A 12,499-nucleotide genomic window follows, 5' to 3' on the forward strand; every position below is an offset into this window, starting at 1 on the left:
GGCTCCTGTCAGGCACTGAGTCTGTACCAAAGCGATGCGTAGAATATCAGTCTCTAATCTCCAAACCATGTGCCTTAATCTCAACACCATCCTCCCTCCGTAGAACATCTACTTGCCACCCAAAAGTTCAGATGCTTATCCAAACCTTGTCAAAAACTATCTGAATCTCCTGGTGCTGAAAATCAGGCGGCTAATCTCATGGAAATAGGGTCTTTAATGAGATTTCTGATGCTCCCTGCATTGGGTCTCAGATATAACCAGAAAATGCTAAGCATGTGATAATGGAAAGTAAGTGTGGGGGGAAGGAAACTGTTACTGGAACTTTTTCAGTCTTCAGAAAAGACCTGTTTAAGATTATGGTCAAGATTTGGGCAAAGGCTCAGGCCAGTTCTTATTTGATCCTAACCTCTTCACCTATCCCTGACACCACATTTCTTCTTAATGATGGTAACAAGAGGCCAAAATGTTTGTTCATATTGCATTGAATAGTATTATGACAGTTTCTCTGTGGGTTTGTTATGAGGTCAGAGAAATGTTAGTTTGGTCTGTAATATTTTTTTCAGACGGGTGGAAATATAGTTGATGCGTTCACCCACCGCTGAAGATTAACAGCATGTTAGTTAAAAAATGTTTATGAAATCCAATCTCTCCAAATGGGCAAAATGCTGCTCTTCTTCTAAATCCTACTTTAATAATTACAAGAAATGTCTCACAGACACATCACTGGAAAAGTAATATTTCTTCTTTGCATGTCCCAGAGCTGTTCTGAACCATGACCTCTTTGAGAGGCATTTTATTAATGATTTATACAGACAATTTGGCAAAAAGATAATCAGATTACTTGGATTTGAATGTCTCGGAAACTAGTGCAGACATTTATATGGAAAACATACTATATACATGGGGAAATAATCTTCTGGACCACAAAAGGACCACACGTTCACTGGAATGTCCAAGAGACTTTTATTCTTGATTTGCACTACCCCCTTCCACTATCAGGCAGAATGAGCACTATTTATCATCTTAAATGGTCATTCATTACTAGGGCTCCGTGTCTGTCACGGAGGTCATGGAAGTCACAGATTTCATGACTTCCTGCGACCTCTGTGACTTCCGCAGCATCCAGTGTGACTGACCCCAGGACCAGCTGCTCAGGTGGCCTCCAGGGAAGCCATGCCAGCCACTGCTGGAGCGGGTCTAGGGGACAGACACTCCACCCACTGACTATATCTTAGCCTTATTCATTACTATACCTGTAGAAAATTATTAGAGCATCCTCCCATATATTTCTAGTCAGCGCTGACCACTGTTTTCTGTTCTTCTTTCAGTATTATAGAAAAGACACCCACACTAACTCTCCTTTGCCGTGACACTTACTAAAAACTTGACAATAGTTTGGCTGCTCGTGTGCTGAGACCAGAGCCTATCATTTATGTTTAAATAATGTTAATGATGTGACACAAACCAATAGAAGCAAAGACATTCAGAGTTAACAACTATGCTCCATCCTTAAAGTGTGGGTATGGTCACAAAAAAGATTATGTGAAAATGGCACATCTGTATTCTTTATTATTATTCATATGTATTATTTATTAAGGTGGACACAACCCTGGAGCACTTTCTGGTAGCCTGGTGCCAAACCGTGGATATGTATCTGCCTCAGTTTTCCTTAACGGACTTTACTGAGTTCAACAAGGCTTTTACATAATGAACAGTGCCCCTTCAGGGCTCTAATTCATTTAACCAAAGGTCAAACAGACACACAAGCAAGTCTTCACTGCAAACATCCTAGCCAGTGAGCCAAGTTCGTCTTAATCTACCTGTGCCCACCTGGGTCCATCAACCTCCTCGGTCAAATCTCCTCACCAGTTTGGTCCTCTTGACCCAGGACCCACTCTGGAGTCAGGCCTCTTGCCATGACCTGGGGGAAGGGTTCCTTCTCTGGGCTCAGGGTCAACCTAACGATCAAGCTACTGCAACTCTTTTCCAGAGCAGAGTATAGTTCCTCTGCAGTCTGGACCTCCTGCTGCTGTCCTTGCTCCAGGACAAGATCTTCCTAGAGCTTGATGTTTATAGTGCTCCCCTTTCTGAATGTCTTCCTCCTAGGAGCACCTTCCGTAGGTCTCAGGTTACCATCCCCACGTTTCCCCAGGATTGTTCCTTTTTTTTTTTTTTTTTTTTTTTTGAGGTAGATGTCCTGGGAAATCTGTAAGGATGCTCAGTAGCTCACGAAAGCTCATGCTCAAATAAATTGGTTAGTCTCTAAGGTGCCACAAGTACTCCTTTTCTTTTTGCGAATACAGACTAACACGGCTGTTACTCTGAAACCTGTCAGTACACACTGTGAGCTGTCCAGTTTTATGGTCTGTTTTTTGTTCCTTAGAGGCGGCAACCCTAATTAGGTCTCCTTTCCTGGTGAACTCTCTAACCAGCTCCCCTGAGAAGTCCCTTTTCTCAGGAGCTTCTTGTATTCCAGGACCTCCTAACTGGTTAAGGAACACCTGGGTCTAATTAGGGTCATGAGGGCTCAATTAACTGTCACCCTAGGCAATTAATTACTCACTGGTGGATCTGCATTGACTCATTCTCCTTAGCAGATCCTGTCACAGGTAGGCTGGGTTCCTGACCCCTTCAGAGGGCCAGTTACCCTGTGACAATATTGACATGTGAACGGTGCTGTACAAGCCAAAGGGAGAGGCAGTTGCTCCAGCCCCTAGCTATATAACCTTGACTCTTTAGCTCATGCTTTTAGCTCTGGAGATCCCCGGTTCAAACCCCAATGTATCAGTAAAGATGGCAGCCATCACACTGTCACTGACCCAAACAGCTTACAGACTGAGCAAATGAACAACATAAGATTGTACTGAGAGTCCAAGCAGATAGAATTAAGATAGAAGAGAGGGAGAAAGTATAGTTTGTGTTTCATGATGTAGTGATAATTTTTACTGACATGGATCAGCGCCATGTTCTTCATGGGAGAAGTGAGTTTTCAATAAAACTTTAAATGAAGATATTACCCCACTATCCTTATCTCTCTATAGTCTGGAGAAGCAGAGACACATGAATGTAAGTTAACCACAAGTGACAGAGCAATTTTTAATTACACTTATCTAGATGGCTGCTCTGGAGCCTGCTGTTCTTGTCACTGTTTGACATGTTAAAAAGGTAGAAAATAAGCAGGAGATTCTGGGAAGAGGACAAGGTAACAAAATATGCTAACAATGCAAATATCAGAAAAGGGTTTAATATAAATCCTGTCAACACATATGCAATGTTACATTACTTACCTGCTTCTTTGCAATTTCGGCTCTCCTTTTATTTCTTCCTTGTAAGTAAGTTGTCTCATGACACTTAGCTGTGGCATTAGTAATGACATAAGGTTTGTTGGTAGAATTTTTGATAGGCACCTGAAAAGATACTGCAAAAAAGGTTTTAATGGATACATTTCCTTTAAAAAATAAGAGTACGTTTGCCCAATGCTTGTATTGTTCCTTTCCATTATAAAGCAGATTCTTTGGTAACACTAATCCTGAGGGTTGGCCTGATGCTTTGTTAGTAGAACAATGCACTATCACCAACAGAATCCAAATTTTATGTTGATAGCTTGATTCCAGGCTTCATGGCTGGTAGGAGCAGGGCTCTGCACTCAGCCCCAGAGGAAATGTCTCCTAGGAATGTTGGCAAGGATTCCATGGCTACACACAACTTCACCACTGCCATCAGAAATGGAACGCAGGGATTTCTGCATCATACAGACAAGCTCCTACCATTAAAGCTAAAGAAGGGAGAACTCCTTTTGTTTAAGGGCTTATACCTTCTTTGTGAGCCAGAGACTAGAGTTAGGATCACACTCTTGAGCAACTGTCACATTCCATTCAATAGAGGAAAGTGGCACACATTGCAAGTGTCCCTAACAGTCTTTGGCTGGTAGGAACAGGGTGACAACCCACTCTCTGTTTTTAGGAGCAACCTTTATTAGGTGTCTAATGATTTGGATCCTGAATCAGGTAAATATGGATCTCACTTTGTCCCATAACTCAGCCAACTGTGTGCATGCAATGAGTGAATGACTTCCCCATCTGTCCTCGATATTGCTACATATGGGAATCAAATCTCAGGCACCCCAGAAGAAGCAAGGAAACCATGTACCCTTTTCATGGCTGTTCTTTCAATGAGCCAGCACTGAGCTCAGCTGACCCACACAGCCTCAGGTTCTCAGTTAAAGCTACCATAGGTCTGGCCAGTTTACTGCCTGCTCCCTCATAACTCCTCTCTGCCAACACACACAAGGACAGACACAAGCCTGGGTCTCCTCCCAAGTCCCTCTACACACCACACAACCTCTGGGCTGCCAGAGCTGGTCCAAGCCAGGCCAGGAAATGATCACCTCCCTCACCAAGAAACCAGCTTACAGACTGAGCATCAGCATTCCAGGCAATCTCAGCTGGTGTAAAACCATTGAAGGTATTGTTACAAACCAGTGCATCTTAGAGCACTCAGCCCCCATCTACCCCCAGGACCAGGGGCCCAAAGTGGTCCTACACTGAAAGCAACTTGTCTGGACACAAGGATCTGGCTCTTTTTTTTCCTTTGCCTTCCCTGATGTCACCTGTCCCTGCATTACCAGCATGTCATGCCCTATCTATGCTAGGTTGTACATTCCACAGGAAGGGGTCATGGGCCTAATTCTCCTTTTACACCAGTTTAAGAGCAGTATAATTCCACTAAGACGAATTAGACCCTGTGCTTTTATTCTCCCTCTAAAGCTCCTGCACACTTATGCTGCTATGTACAAATGATAATACTCTGCATTTTGCAGTGATGCTGGGAGTACCTTTCCCAGACCTGAACAAGAGCTCTGTGTGGCTTGAAAGCTTGTCTCTCTCTCCAACAGAAGTTGGTCCAATAGAAGATATTACCTTGCTCACCTTGTCTCTCTAATAATAATACTTATCCACTAGGAACTGGACTGACATCAACACATATATCTCAGGTGGGACACTGAACCCACCACTTTTGGTCACTACCAGCTTTGGCCGGATGCAGATTAACTGGGAACTTTAGAGGTCCTTGTGAATCTCCAGAGTGATCTGGTCCCCATGCTGTTTTTCTACCTGCAGACTGACCTGGGATTGTTGAGATCTTTGCAGGAGTCCTTACTAGCTCAGATCCATCAGCTGGAAAGAGATTAAGAGGCTGACACTCTGTGAAAGTTTGCTCAACGTGATTTCTTGCATGTGTCTGCTGCCATCTTGTGATGATAGGGCTACTAGCAACAGGGACTGTGGACGTCAGTTTCTTCACAATGCAACTTTTAAATCTTGAATAGGTGGGCTTTTCTGAATCAGGTATCTATTTAAAAGAGTAGAGAATTTAGCTGTAATAATTATGTGATAGGAAGGTTAATGGTTATTAAACCCATGGATTGTCAAACAATCCAAATGACTTAATATAGTGTTGGCACTTATATCATTTTATATATCTGTAGAAAAGCCTTTTCACTGTTAATGCATATGGGCAATCCTGCCTCCCAGCATGTGGCCCATGTAATTGCAGGCTGTGCAGGGGATCTCTCTGGGAGCCGCCTGGAAGGAATTTTTCTTCCCATGACCTGCAGATCTGCAGAGTAGCAGCGCAGCTGTTCTGGGAACACAACTGCAGCCTCTGCAGTGCATGTGTCTCTGCTCTATGAAGAGGAATGGCTAGTGGATCCAGGTGGTCACAAATCCAAGTGTACTGTCCCTGCTCCTCCCTCAACCCCTCTCAAACTCCCATGGCTATTGGCATGTGGGTGCACATCAGTGCCACTGCTAACAAGGTCCTTCAAATCCACATTAAAGGAGCAAGATTTTCCCCAAAGGACAATACAGCATCACTGGATATAGTTCCAAAGCCATCAGAATATAAAGCATACTACTGACATCCAGATGAGGAGAAATACATTGGGTGTGCAATGCTAAGAGAGACCAAAGAGGTAAGTGTGACAGCAGGGAGGGGGGAGTGTTGAGCTGGGAATGTGCCCTGGGGATGGGAGACCTGAGAGCCTGTAACCTGAGCCAGGAAGGGGAGGGGGAGGTAACACCTCTGCCCAGGAATGTGAAGACAGGCTGCAGGAGAGAGCCTGCTGGGGGGGGTTTAGTTTTCAGTTTGGGCCTGGGTGGAAGAACACAGGGAACCCCAGGGCTGGGGTCTAAGCTCCCTGCTCCCCCAGAAGGACTTGACTGAGGGGTCCTGGGTGTACCCACAAGCTCTGTTTTGGACTGTGTTCCTGTTGTCCAATAAACCTTCTGTTTTACTGGCTGGCTGAGAGTCTCAGTGAATCCCTGGAAGAGGGGTGCAGGGCCTGGACTCCCCCACACTCTGTGACAGTAAGTACAACTAATAAAGCAATAATGGGTCATTTCAACTTCTCGCATATAAACTGGTCACTTCAGGACACAATTTCTTAACACCTTAAATGAAACGTTCATGGATCTGTGACACTGGCAAACTAGATGCCAGCTTATGCCAAGGTCCCCATGCTTCACTTGGATGCTAACAAATACATAGCTGGAATTAGTCAGCCTCACCTGTGTATATTACTGTTGTTAAAATACGTATTAAGGTTGTAAAAATGTGCTTAGTGTTTAGACTTTATTGAATGCTTGTAAATTGTATGGATTATAACCCATAGGTGGTGTGTGACTCTTGCATTTGGGGTGGTTGGGCACGAGTGCCAGAAGCTCGCTATAAGTGGGGGGGGCCACTGGTGCCTGGACTGTGGCCCAATCCCCTACCCACTCCACCCTGAGACCCTGCCCCAGCTTGGCCTCCTCTCCTGAGGCCCTTCAGCCCTCTCCTCTCTGCCCCTCCTCTCCGAGCAGTGGGCAGGGGCCTCTTGGGGGAGGGGACGGAGAGAAGCAAGCAGGAGTCTGGGGGAGGGCTTCCAGTGAGAGAGCGGAGAGTAGTGAGTGGCAAGTGGGGAGGCCTCAGGGGTGGTGGCAGAGAAGCTCAAGCAGCGGACATGGGGGGCTTTGGGGAAAGAGGGAGACCAAGGGGAGGCCTTGGGAGGAAGAGGTATGGCACAAGGGTGTAATGGGGGAAGAGGTCAGGGGGGAGTGAGGCCTTGGGGCAGAGCACGGGCAGGTCCACAGTCCAGGTGCCAGTGTCTCCCACACACTTCTCAGGAGCTTCCGCCAGCGGTGCTCCAAAGGCACCGGCTGGCCTCCAAAAAGCGATGCGCCACATCCAGCATTTCTTGCCCCATGTGGGGAGGCTTAGCCTCTCCAAGCCTCTTATACCTGCCACCCATACTTATAACATCTGTATCCCATATTGTAAGTTAATATTTGAGCATTTACACTGTAAGCCTCTGACTGTGACTCTAAAGCTCCAAACCAGAGTGAGATGTTAATTAGTGGGAAATGCTGACCTAAAACAAAAGGTGTGATGTCCTGCCCAACAGAGAAGGCCCAGCAACATCAGACAAATTATTATGGAACATCAGAGGACAAAAGACTTTATTGGTTGCTCTCCCCGCTCATCAAGAGGATAAGTTCAAATGAATTCCTTCCATCAGCTGAAGTGGCAGCTCAGAGAAGAGGGAAAAGAAATAAAAATCCCTGTCTAGAAGAAACTGTATTTCTCTGTTGCTTGGACTCTTAAGGGCAAGATTTTCTAGGCATAAGCAAGAGATCCCCAGTGTTTAGCTGGGTTAGCCCTAAGGGACATATAAAGCTTGCTTATTATAGAAGCTACTACCTTTTGAAACTTATGACTGTAACTCATTTGCATGTGTGTATGTTTATCTGCTTTAATCTTGTGAATAACTCTCTTATTTTGTTTCCCTAGTTAATAAACCATTAGATAGATTATTATAGGATTGACAATAAGTATTGTCTTTGGTGTGAGATCTATGATGCAACTGACCTGGGATAAATGACTGGTCCTTTGGGACTGGGAGTAATTTGAATATTGTTGTGATTTTTGGTGAAAGGGACCATCTACCACAAAGCCAAGCTTACCTGGATGCAAGATAGAGAGTACCCAAGGAGATTGTCTGTGACATGTTAAGGGTCTTATACTGCTTGAGGAGTTTACATTTGATAATTGGCTTGTGAAATCAAAGTATGGAACTCACAACTAGCTTGGGGTTTGTGCCCTGCTTCTTAACAGGCTGCCCTGAAGTTGCTACTCATCCCATTGCAGGACAGTTTGACAGGATCAACTAGTTCTGGAGCACAGAAGAGGAGCAGCTACTCTCATCATAGTACTACATAGCACACAGGTGTTGGTTCAAGGTATAACTATCATTGAACCACTAAGTAATAGCAACCACATTATAATTAAGTTCAATACCCTTGTGGGGAGGGATAGTACCAAAATCTAGCACTCAGATATTTAACTTTCAGCAGGGAGATTTTTAAAAGTAATTATGCTAGTTGCAAAGCACCTGAAATAAGGAAATTAAAATTCTTAAACTCTGCATGGAAGCTACAGAGTCAGAGAAGATATGTATAGCACTAAACACAAAAGAAAACAGTAAGCAAAAAGAAAAAAAGCATGATGAAATGGCAAGGTACGGAGCTTTTCCAAGTCAATCAAGCACCCTTCAAAAAATGGAAATCTAGCCCAAATAAAATCAATAAATACAGGCTGTGCCGCTGCAGCACTGTAAGTGAACACATACCCTTAGATTCTTATATAGCCCTGGTCTACACTAGGACTTTAGGTCGAATTTAGCAGCATTAAATCGATGTAAACCTGCACCCGTCCACACGATGAAGCCCTTTATTTCGACTTAAAGGGCTCTTAAAATCGATTTCCTTACTCCACCCCTGACAAGTAGATTAGCGCTTAAATCGGCCTTGCCGGCTCGAATTTGGGGTACTGTGGACACAATTCGACAGTATTGGCCTCCGGGAGCTATCCCAGAGTGCTCCATTGTGACCGCTCTGGACAGCACTCAACTCAGATGCACTGGCCAGGTAGACAGGAAAAGAACCGCGAACTTTTGAATCTCATTTCCTGTTTGGCCAGCGTGGCAAGCTGCAGGTGACCATGCAGAGCTCATCAGCAGAGGTGACCATGATGGAGTCCCAGAATCGCAAAAGAGCTCCAGCATGGACCGAACGGGAGGTACGGGATCTGATCGCTGTATGGGGAGAGGAATCTGTGCTATCAGAACTCCGTTCCAGTTTTCGAAATGCCAAAACATTTGTCAAAATCTCCCAGGGCATGAAGGACAGAGGCCATAACAGGGACCCGAAGCAGTGCCGCGTGAAACTGAAGGAGCTGAGGCAAGCCTACCAGAAAACCAGAGAGGCGAACGGCCGCTCCGGGTCAGAGCCCCAAACATGCCACTTCTATGATGAGCTGCATGCCATTTTAGGGGGTTCAGCCACCACTACCCCAGCCCTGTTGTTTGACTCCTTCAATGGAGATGGAGGCAATATGGAAGCAGGTTTTGGGGATGAAGAAGATGATGAGGAGGAGGTTGTAGATAGATCACAGCAAGCAAGCGGAGAAACAAGTTTTCCCGACAGCCAGGAACTGTTTCTCACCCTGGACCTGGAGCCAGTACCCCCCGAACCCACCCAAGGCTGCCTCCTGGACCCAGCAGGCAGAGAAGGGACCTCCGGTGAGTGTACCTTTTAAAATACTATACATGGTTTAAAAACAAGCATGTGAAAGGATTACTTTGCCCTGGCATTCGCGGCTCTCCTGGATGTACTCCCAAAGCCTTTGCAAAAGGTTTCTGGGGAGGGCAGCCTTATTGCGACCTTCATGGTAGGACACTTTACCACTCCAGGCCAGTAACACGTACTCGGGAATCATTGTACAACAAAGCATTGCAGTGTATGTTTGCTGGCGTTCAAACAACATCCGTTCTTTATCTCTCTGTGTTATCCTCAGGAGAGTGAGATATAATTCATGGTCACCTGGTTGAAATAGAGTGCTTTTCTTCAGGGGACACTCAGAGGAGCCCATTCCTGCTGGGCTGTTTGCCTGTGGCTAAACAGAAATGTTCCCCGCTGTTAGCCACAGGGAGGGGGGAGGATTGAGGGGGTAGCCACACGGTGGGGGGAGACAAAATGCGACCTTGTAACGAAAGCACATCTGCTATGTATGTAATGTTAACAGCAAGGTTTACCATGAAAGAGTGTAGCCACTGTTTTATAAAATGTGTCTTTTTAAATACCGCTGTCCCTTTGTTTTTCTCCACCAGCTGCATGTGTTTCAATGATCACAGGATCTTCTCCTTCCCAGAGGCTAGTGAAGCTTAGAAAGAAAAAAAAACGCACTCGAGATGAAATGTTCTCCGAGCTCATGCTGTCCTCCCACACTGACAGAGCACAGACGAATGCGTGGAGGCAAATAATGTCAGAGTGCAGGAAAGTACAAAATGACCGGGAGGAGAGGTGGTGGGCTGAAGAGAGTAAGTGGCGGGATGAAGACAGGGCTGAAGCTCAAATGTGGCGGCAGCGTGATGAGAGGAGACAGGATTCAATGCTGAGGCTGCTGGAGGACCAAACCAGTATGCTCCAGTGTATGGTTGAGCTGCAGCAAAGGCAGCTGGAGCACAGACTGCCACTACAGCCCCTGTGTAACCAACCACCCTCCTCCCCAAGTTCCATAGCCTCCACACCCAGACGCCTAAGAACGCGGTGGGGGGGCCACCGGCCAACCAGCCACTCCGCCACAGAGGATTGCCCAAAAAAAAGAAGGCTGGCATTCAATAAATTTTAAAGTTGTAAACTTTTAAAGTGCTGTGTGGCATTTTCCTTCCCTCCTCCACCACCCCTCCTGGGCTACCTTGGTAGTCATCCCCCTATTTGTGTGATGAATGAATAAAGAATGCATGAATGTGAAGCAACAATGACTTTATTGCCTCTGCAAGCAGTGATTGAAGGGAGGAGGGGAGGGTGGTTAGCTTACAGGGAAGTAGAGTGAACCAAGGGGCGGGGGGTTTCATCAAGGAGAAACAAACAGAACTTTCACACCGTAGCCTGGCCAGTCATGAAACTGGTTTTCAAAGCTTCTCTGATGCGTACCGCGCCCTCCTGTGCTCTTCTAACCGCCCTGGTGTCTGGCTGCGCGTAACCAGCAGCCAGGCGATTTGCCTCAACCTCCCACCCCACCATAAACGTCTCCCCCTTACTCTCACGGATATTGTGGAGCACACAGCAAGCAGTAATAACAGTGGGAATACTGGTTTCGCTGAGGTCTAAGCGAGTCAGTAAACTGCGCCAGCGCGCCTTTAAACGTCCAAATGCACATTCTACCACCATTCTGCACTTGCTCAGCCTGTAGTTGAACAGCTCCTGACTACTGTCCAGGCTGCCTGTGTACGGCTTCATGAGCCATGGCATTAAGGGGTAGGCTGGGTCCCCAAGGATACATATAGGCATTTCAACATCCCCAACAGTTATTTTCTGGTCTGGGAATAAAGTCCCTTCCTGCAGCTTTTGAAACAGACCAGAGTTCCTGAAGATGCGAGCGTCATGTACCTTTCCCGGCCATCCCACGTTGATGTTGGTGAAACGTCCCTTGTGATCCACCAGAGCTTGCAGCACTATTGAAAAGTACCCCTTGTGGTTTATGTACTTGGCGGCTTGGTGCTCCGGTGCCAAGATAGGGATATGGGTTCCGTCTATGGCCCCACCACACTTAGGGAATCCCATTGCAGCAAAGCCATCCACTATGACCTGCACATTTCCCAGGGTCACTACCCTTGATATCAGCAGATCTTTGATTGCGTGGGCTACTTGCATCACAGCAGCCCCAACAGTAGATTTGCCCACTCCAAATTGATTCCCAACTGACCGGTAGCTGTCTGGCGTTGCAAGCTTCCACAGGGCTATCGCCACTCGCTTCTCAACTGTGAGGGCTGCTCCCATCTTGGTATTCATGCGCCTCAGGGCAGGGGAAAGCAAGTCACAAAGTTCCATGAAAGTGTCCTTACGCATGCGAAAGTTTCGCAGCCACTGGGAATCGTCCCAGACCTGCAACACTATGCGGTCCCACCAGTCTGTGCTTGTTTCCCGAGCCCAGAATCGGCGTTCCACAGCATGAACCTGCCCCATTAGCACCATGATGCATGCATTGGCAGGGCCCATGCTTTCAGAGAAATCTGTGTCCATGTTCTGATCACTCACGTGACCGCGCTGACGTCGCCTCCTCGCCCGATATCGCTTTGCCAGGTTCTGGTGCTGCATATACTGCTGGATAATGCATGTGGTGTTTAATGTGCTCCTAATTGCCAAAGTGAGCTGAGCAGCCTCCATGCTTGCCTTGGTATGGCGTCCGCACAGAAAAAAGGCGCGGAACGATTGTCTGCCGTTGCTCTGACGGAGGGATGGGCGACTGACGACACGGCTTACAGGGTTGGCTTCAGGGAGCTGAAATCAACAAAGGGGGTGGCTTTACATCAAGGAGTATTTCAGGCAGGACTTCATGGAGGGTTCCAATAAGAAATGGTGCACCTAAGTTATTGTTCTTATTGGAACAAAGAGGTTAG

At 46.5% G+C, this 12,499-nt stretch overlaps 1 protein-coding gene across 1 annotated transcript in view; it reads right to left on the reverse strand.

The window, feature by feature from the left end:
• Nucleotides 1–12,499, reverse strand: part of CDC20B (cell division cycle 20B) — a 52,993-nt gene that overhangs the window by 21,222 nt on the left and 19,272 nt on the right. Inside the window, exons 3-4 of the mRNA XM_077817241.1 lie at nucleotides 5,127–5,352; nucleotides 3,288–3,418 (exon numbers count right to left, since the gene is read on the reverse strand). Of these exons, the coding sequence (XP_077673367.1) occupies nucleotides 3,288–3,418; nucleotides 5,127–5,352 (357 nt within the window). The remainder of the gene's footprint in view (nucleotides 1–3,287; nucleotides 3,419–5,126; nucleotides 5,353–12,499) is intronic.

This window comes from Eretmochelys imbricata, chromosome 5 (assembly GCF_965152235.1).
Source record: "Eretmochelys imbricata isolate rEreImb1 chromosome 5, rEreImb1.hap1, whole genome shotgun sequence".
NCBI lineage: Eukaryota > Metazoa > Chordata > Testudines > Cheloniidae > Eretmochelys > Eretmochelys imbricata.